Below are 8,930 nucleotides of genomic sequence, written 5' to 3'. Positions count from 1 at the left end.
GCAGATATAGCATTCATACACAAGTCTGTCTCTAGAGTGTCACAGCAATTCTGATTTCAAAGATGGGGAAAATATGAGTTACTATATAGAGGAAAGCATCCTCCAAGAGACAGTAGGTGCGTCATAAATAATTACTCTACTATGAGAGTAATACATTTCTGTACACACCGTATCTGTATCGTAGTGCAGTATTGGAAATTAGGCTAATGTTATTTGCTGGAGCTAAAAATGGTAGGTTAAAATCACAATCTAATCTTCAGGTTCAAAGCTTGAGGACACAGAGATCACAACACAAAACAAAGCTCCACAAAACATGAAATGAGATAAAATCCAAAAACAAGCTTTTATTCTTATAATCATGACCGCTGGAGTGATATGCTGCTAACAAGTCAAGATATGGAAACGCAGCACTTCTGCACTGTTCAGAATAAAATAAAACATATATGAATAAAATAATACATTAAATAAATAAAAGAAAATAAATTTGAATTTGTTTACTTTAGATAATAACAATAATAAATTATGTTTTAAGCATTGAGACATTGTGAAGAATTAAAGCAAGACATTACAGAGACATCTGAGAAATTGCACATTTAAAAAGTAGGGCTGGGCGATACATAGAAAATTCACGATATTATCACAGTGATTTTGCTGGCGATATAAAATTAAGCAATTGCGTGAATTGTGTCTTTAGACCCATTTCATGATCCTTCATGGCTGCAAAATGATTAAATAACATCAAAATCTCAGTATTTTCATATGAGATTATAAAAAAGGCTGCAATTAAATTTTTACAAATACATGGTCAGTGTAAACGGGATCATAATATGCTTTTTTTAAGCGGTCTCGGAGCAGTTTGCGTGCACTGTAAAAAGCAGAGCACTGCAGGTTTACACATACACGCAATTCCAAACATTTATAACGGCTTCAAGATATAATACAAACCTAAAAACGGGACACAGTATCACAGAAAAGGTGACAGCATTTCACAAGGTTTTTAGTGAGAATCTTTGGAAACGGTCAAATACACACTGCACTTCCCATGTTCCGCCAAAATATAAGCCATTACTGAAGGTGAAGTAAATACGAAAGCACTTTCAGCTTTCCGCCAATTTAAAAGCTCCAGGTGAAGGTTCAATAAATACGACAGCACTTTCAGCTTTCCGCCAAAATAAAAGCTTTAGGTGAAGGCGCACTAAATACGACAGCACTTTCTGCCAAAATAAAAGCTCCAGGTAAAGATTCAGTAAATACGGCAGCACTTTCAGCTTTCTGCCATAATAAAAGCTCTAGGTGAATGTTCAGTAAATATGACAGCACTTTCTGCTTTCTGCCAAAATAAAAGCTCCAGGTAAAGATTCAGTAAATACGACAGCACTTTCAACCAAAATAAAAGCTCTAGGTGAAGATGCACTAAATACGACAGCACTTTCTGCTTTCCACCAAAATAAAAGCTCCAAGTGCAGTAAACACGACAAAAATATAATACTATTGTACAAATCAAATATAACCAGAATAATAACAATTATAATATTAATAATTCAGTATTATATTGTCTCATAATAAAATTCAACTAGGTTTCAAAAAGTGAGCGAACTTAGTTTTTGCACACCATGTTAATTCACAAGAAATGTTTTAGTAAAATATATGTAATTATTGCTTTTTATTACTGTATTGTTGTACTGGTGCATCTAAATGAAAATTATTAAATAACATTCTACCTTGTGTTAATTTAGTGAAAAACTGTGGAAAACATGCCTTTTTAATTTCATGCATTAAACATTTTGAGAATACTTGGCTACAATTGCTGTTTGGTTAAAATGATAGTTCCTCAGATTAAAAAAACAACAACTTTTAATGCCATTTCAATACAAATACATCATTATCAATATATTTATTGAATAATGTCAATAAGCTGAAAAATATGGGGAATGTTTTGCAGCCATATCCCCCAGCCCTATTAAAAAGTGACAAAAATGATGTATGACATTCCAGTGGCACATAATGGTAAATTTCATCAACTGGCACAGGGAACGGGAAAGTTTACAGGAATAATTAAGACTAAAGTCTCCAATTCGACATACATCCTTCCCTTTCTATGTCTAAACTACCTTCAAATTATTGAAATGAGAGAAGAAACCAGAAAATTGTAGATAACTTTTCTCTCTGATCATATGCACAGGCCATTTCTGCTATTTTATATTATACACAGATTAAATGAATTATGCTAATTTTTAACATGAATATAATTACTATCAAAACAGGAATGCTAATAAAAAGCATGGCTGAAGCTTGCAAATTTCAATTAGAAATGTTCTTGGTTTAATGCATTTAAGCATCAATTTAATTGATTTCCATGTTAAGCCGTACACCCTTAAAGCGAAGGACAAAGAGAAACCTCAATACAGGTTACTTAACAGGCAATATAGATCAACAAAGAAAAAAAAGAAAAAAATAATGTGGATGGTTGCTGAATTTTATGTTTCATTCATTGATCACAGCAGTGAATTTGAATATTTCAAACACACAGTGGAACCCTTGACAAATCTGGGTTACAGTATGTAAAGCATTCCAGAGACTTCTTTGATAAATAATTTGCAGAAATAAAGTACATTTTTCATTCTTCTTTTTTCACCAGCACAACACAGCTCGTCTTTGTGCATTTAAGACATATAAAAGACATGCACAGTATCTAAAGCAACAGAAATTGGTTTGTGGTCCTTCACTAGAGATGTCTGCGATATACACAGAGCCAAAACATTATGACCACTCACAGGAACATGTTAGATGCAGGAGAATTGGGCAGAAGTAAAGACCTGAGCTACAAGGGCCAAATTGTTATGGCCAGACGACTGGGTCAGAGCATCTCTGAAACTGCTAGGCTTGTGGGGTGCTCCCAGTCAGCAGTGGTAAGAACCTACCGACAGTGGTCCGAGGAGGGACAAACCACAACCCGGCGACAGATTGTTGGGCGCATAAGACTCATCGATGTGCGAGGGCAACAAAAGCTATCTCGTCTGGTCCGAACCGGCAGAAGGTCTACTGTGGCACAAGTCACAGAAAATTTTAATGAGTGCTATGGGAGAAATATGTCACAACACATAGTGCATCTCACCCTGCTGCGTATGGGGCCACTACGTAGCAGCAGACCTGTCAGAGTGCCCATGATGACCCCTGTCCACTGTCGAAAGCGCCTAAAATGGCCATGCGAGCGTCGGAACTGGACCTTGGAGCAGTGGAAGAAGGTCACCTGGTACGATGAGTCCGTTTTCTTTTACATTACCTGGACGGCCGTGTAAATATGCGCCATTTACCTGGGGAAGTGAAGGAACCAGGATGCACTGTGGGAAGATGACAAACCGGTGGAGAGTGTATGATGCTCTGGGCAATGTTCTGCTGGGAAACCCTGGGTCTGGCCATTCATGTGGGCATCAATTTGACATGTACCACCTACCTAAACATTGTTGCAGACCAGGCACACCATTTCATGGCAATGGTATTCCCTGATGGCAATGGCCTCTTTCAGCAGGATAATGCGCCCTGCCACACAGCACACTGTCTTGGTGCCAGATACCACTGGACACCTTCAGGGCTCTTATAGACTCCATGCCTCTGCGGGTCGGGCTGTTTTGGAGGCAATGGAGGACCAACAGCATATTAGGCAGGTGATCATAATGTTTTAGCTCATTGGTGTAGATTTTGTATAAGTTCATTATTTTGTTAAATGAAAGGACATAAGAAGCACATTTGAACAGTGGATTCTTTGCACAGCATATGAAACAACTACTCAGTAAACATCTTAAATTTGGAATTCTGTAAGGCTTATGCATTCATAGAGGGTTTTATTGAAGTAATGTTACTTCTTTAGTTGACATTTAGCAAATGCTTTTAACCACAACCAACTATCAGTACAACTCAGTAACTCTACAATTTGTGGATTGACCTTTCCAAGGTTGGAATCCATTTCCTTTGCATTACCAGCCAAAATCTGTAACCACTACACTGCTAACACCATCCATACTATTATTGCACAAAATATACAGCTACTTATTGACATGCCACCAAAACTTCACCCAATCATCAAAGATCTACTGAATTCAGACCTTCAATGAATTATCTAAATTCCTTATCTCACAGGCAAACAATCAATAATATTCCATTTTATTCTAATAAATAATAATTAATGGTTTTGAGGCTAGTGGGATTTTATTTATTTATTTTTTTTTTAAAGATAACGAAACTAGCTATAAGCAGCCTATTTTTAAGTAGCAGATATCTACAAATGGACTTTCTTTATTTCCTGTTCTGAATAGTTTGCAATTACTCCACACTATATTTCCTAATCCAAATAAATGTGAAAAAAAAAAAAAAAAATGCAAAACCTTGGGAACGAGAGGGCACACTCAGTCACATACAATCCAGTTCAAGTCAATTGAGTCGCAGAAAATATGTCAAAGTTTGCAGTCTCTCAGTCAACAAAAGCAGGTGTCAAGGACTTATAAATACAAATAGAAACCACATAATACACTACATTTCTAAATAAATAAAACCAATGAGAACTTTCCTTGGATGGTGAACTGAAATTTAAATGGGTTGGCAGTTCTGTAGATTGCATTCCCTTCTGACCTTCATTGCAGTGCAGTTACTTATTTTCACTCAGTTCTGTAATGCTTCATAAGGACCATGAAGAAAAATCAAGTGAAAATAATCAACCAAGGTTGAAAAATCACCCATGTCACACCATTTCATTCTCAGGAAAGCTCCATAGAAATAATCCTATGATTAATTCTCCACTGGGTTCGTTAACAACAGTGTAACATTTGAGTTCTGATTACTGAATCAGGTTTTACATATAAGAACATCTGCAAACGGGCCCAGAAGGTTCTTATTAAAGATACACCGCACCCATACTAGATAAGTGGTAAAGGGTTTGATGTTCTCTGAAAAGGTATAGTTTTGTTGGGGAAGGATGTAAGGCATATATGTGTTCTCTCCCTGCTCCTGGATCCACACTTCATATTTCACCTCTTTAACTTTCAGGTACTTCAGGTTCCAAGGGATCTGCCACGATACTGAGAGCTTTGCTTCATTAGTGGCCTGTACTGACGTCTGGCACTTGGGCTCTCTGACACGACCAGGATGTACTGTGCTAGCCACTTTGGCCTTCTTGAGATTAGTCTTGGTTTTTAGAGCCTCTCTGAGTACATCCAGAAAGGAGGGAATGTCCACTGTAGTGTCCTGGTAAATGCGAAAAAGCCACTCTGGATTACGACAACAGAGATGTCTGGGCACCTCCTTGCTGGCGAGGATACGTTCTTGTTCCTCTTTCTCCAAGTGGATGATGCCACCTTGGTCCCAGGGGCGATCAGGATATGTAACAGTGTTCTCTTCAAAGGTATTCCTCCATGTGACATACTGAAGGTCCATGCCAGGTAAAGAGGCTAAGGTTTTGTAGGGCGTGTACTGCTCTGGGTTTACAGCATATGGGAAGAGCTCCACCACAGCAGCACCACGTGGCAAGAACATGGAGGTGATCATCTGGGCTCCGTGCATGCTGACCAACATAGATGCCCCACTAATAATTTGGATAATGTTATCAAATGACTGCTCCTCCAAAGACACAGTGACAGTCCTCATCTGAAAATCTTGGGCTAAAGCCAGAATAAGTTCGGCCTCATTAAGAATGAGCCTGTTAGTGGTACGTTTAAAAACTACAATGTAATCATCATCGTCCATCTTCTCCTGTCTCGAGATGTTAAGCCTCTCCATAAAAAACGAAGCAAATTGACGAATTTCATTGCCTGAAATCAGAATGTTGGCTTTGGGTCCTTGCGGTTGTACAAAGCCATATTGGTACCACGTTGTTATCTTTGACAATCCCACATAGGATTTGGTGAAGCACATGAGTTTGCCAAAGGCTTTCAATTGTTCCTTGAGTAGTGGTTGCTTACTGCTCAGCAAGCGGTAGAGATCAAAGTGAGCTCCCTCACCCCAGCCCTCCATGAAGACAAGCCTGCCCTCATCATTCAAGTCTGAATACTGCTGCATGGTGTAGTAAATAGGCAGAAGATCATCATGGAAGATGTGCATGAGGTTATCAGGGTTGAATCGGTTCAGAATGAGAGTGACGTCTGGCACAAACACAGGTTTAGGCATGAACTTTAGAGCTGCAGCAGGGAGCTCCAGAAAGTTGAAGTACTGAGTGTTGTGATCCTCAACAGATGAGAGGTCTAGAAGGGCAGGCTGGAAACGACGAGGTCCAAGATTGGGCAGCATCACAGAGGCATTACTGTGGAAGAATACAAACTCCTCTGCCTCTGTGCAGTAGCAGAGGTAGTCAAAGCGGCAGATGCGGTCGGTGTGCATCTTGCCAGTGCAGACCATTCTGGTGCCATGCTCTTGGAGTGCTAACAGGGCGCCGTGGTAGTCGATTTGTACCTGTGAGAACTCCTGTGATTGGCGTGTGAGATGTAGCTCTTCTTCCAACTGTGACGTGTGTTCAATCAGGCGAACGTACTTCCAGAGCAAGGCTGCCACCACTGACACCAGCAAGCCATTCAGCACTGCAGGCAGGTTCATCCTACAGCCAATAGCACGCATCGCAGCAGAACTTCGACTCCACACTCATACTCCACCTACAACAGAGAATCAGAATGCAAAGTTTGAAAAGATGTCTGTTGCTACCAACATAGAACACTATAATACACCATAAACATACAGTACACAATAAACACAGAGGGTAAAAGACATGTGACGGTTTTCTGTAATATCCATATACTGCGATAATTAACATGCATGGTTATGTTATCAGGAACACTTCAAAATACTGTGAAAATATCTAGATAACCTATTAGCTAGTGATGTTACTTGCAACACCGAAGCTTCGACGCTTCAGGGCTCTACAGAGCAAGTGTTTCACTCGCATTTGTGAGTAAAAATGCAAATGTTGAAAATTATTTGGCTGTTCCAGTTCAAGTGACAGCGGATCTAACACCCAAGACCCAATATGCATCTTGATCATATACCAAGTACTTTTAAAAGCATGTTACGACGGGTTCACACATCCTCCATGAGCGGCACGTTTTCATTTCGGCACCCATATTAACAGATTACACTGTTCCCATTGCAAAAAAATAGCGAGTCAAATATACAGTACTATGCAAAAGTCTTAGGCACATAAGATGTTTCACAAAAGCATGTCTTAAGATGGTTATTTATATCTTCAGCTTTAGTGTGTCAATAGGAAATATAAATGTTAGACTCCCAAACATTACTTTTGCAAATAGAAAAGATTAGAATAGAAGAACAGGGAGTCCTGCAACAGATGTCGTGGCCCCCACAAAACCCCCCACTGAACATCGTGTCAGTCTGAGATTACATAAAGAGACAGAAGCAATTGAGACTGCCTAAACAGATAGAAGAACTGTGACGAATTCTCCAAGAAGCTTGGAACATCCTATCTGTCAACAACCAAGAAAAACTGTGTGCAGGTGTACCTAGGAGAATTGGTGCTGTTTTAAAGGCAAAGGTGGTCACACCGAATATTAATTTAGCTTTTTTATGTTTACTGGACTTTGTATGACATTAAGTGATAAATGAAAACTATTTATGTAATTATTTTTGAAGATATCCTCACTATGCAACATTTTTCACAAGTGCCTTTGGGGCGGCCTGTGGCGCGTCAGGGACCCGGACCAATGTCTCCACCTTCATCGTTGAGCATCGGCCCTGGAAATGCCCAGGACCCCCGCAGCTCCAACAGACCAGCCCAGGCTTCACACCCACACCCGTGGCAGCAGATTCACTAGCCTGTGGGGAAGAGCAGAGAGGGTTAGGGGAAGCCAGAGTGATGAACGCCCACAGGACCAGGGGACCGGTTTTGGAGAAGGCATTCCCCATTTCTGGGAAATAGGAACAGGATACGGGGAAGGGGAGGGAAGGGAGAAAGTGGGAGAGAGAGAGAGAGAGAGAGAGAGAGAGAAGAAAATGGCTCGCCATTCCCTGAATACGCCGCTATATAGTCCTCAGACAACTAGATTGCCTCCTCAAGCAAAGCTTGACGGTGGCAATGGATCCACTCTGCCGTCCCCTTCTGCAGCCGGGAGACGAACTGCTCTAGCACCACAATGTTGATGACGTTGTCAGCGTCGCCCTACTCCTCAGCCAGCAACCACTGCTGGCAGGCGTCACGGAGCTGTTGTGCGAAGGCATACGGGCGGCCGGCCTCGCTCAGCGTCAGAGTGCTGAACCACTGGCAATGCTGTTCCAGGCTGTGGCCGATCCGTTGCAGGATGGCTTTCTTCAAATCAGAATACCCCAGGCAGTTGACCACCGGACGCTGGTGTGCCACCAGTTGGGCTTTCCCAGACAGCAGCAGTAGCAGATGGACCGCCCACTGTGAGCGTGGCCACTTCAGGGCTCTGGCTGTGTGCTCGAAGAGCTCTATGAAGGCCTCTGGGTCGTCCTGCGGAGTCATCTTCGCTTGCGCTTCTCCTGCTCCATCCGCAGCTCCATGAAAGCCCTGGTGTTGTGCTTGGTGGATGCTGACGAGGGACTTGAAGGCAGCATATCCGCCCTCCTCCCGGGTTTTGGAACCACTGTGGCAAACAGTGGAGGAGGAAGCGGGAGACAGCGAATCAAACTCAAAAGGTATTTTTATTTTCTCTCACTCATAGCTTAACACTCAAATGTTAGCTGCACTGACACACACATGTGCAGGCTTGGCTCTTTCTCTCCTCCGGCGGTCTGGATCGCCCTTTACATCACTCACTGCTCTCACTGCAAACAAAAAGCAGCTGTTAGAGGCAATTTCCCAAAAGGTGCCAACACTTACTGCACTCACTCTCTCGGCCTCGCTCTCCACAGACGTTGCCTGTCCACGCCCCCATCACAACACAAACTTATTCAAAAATCTGACAGCGTAAGAAACC

At 41.5% G+C, this 8,930-nt stretch overlaps 1 protein-coding gene across 1 annotated transcript in view; it reads right to left on the bottom strand.

The window, feature by feature from the left end:
* Positions 1–346: 346 nt before the first annotated feature.
* LOC127454265 (protein O-linked-mannose beta-1,4-N-acetylglucosaminyltransferase 2) overlaps positions 347–8,930 on the bottom strand; it is a 32,212-nt gene continuing 23,628 nt past the window's right edge. Inside the window, exon 2 of the mRNA XM_051721352.1 lies at positions 347–6,635. Within this exon, the coding sequence (XP_051577312.1) occupies positions 4,840–6,600 (1,761 nt within the window). The 5' untranslated portion in view covers positions 6,601–6,635 and the 3' untranslated portion in view covers positions 347–4,839. The remainder of the gene's footprint in view (positions 6,636–8,930) is intronic.

This window comes from Myxocyprinus asiaticus, chromosome 16 (genome assembly GCF_019703515.2).
Source record: "Myxocyprinus asiaticus isolate MX2 ecotype Aquarium Trade chromosome 16, UBuf_Myxa_2, whole genome shotgun sequence".
NCBI lineage: Eukaryota > Metazoa > Chordata > Actinopteri > Cypriniformes > Catostomidae > Myxocyprinus > Myxocyprinus asiaticus.
This window is presented reverse-complemented; position numbering and strand designations above follow the sequence as displayed.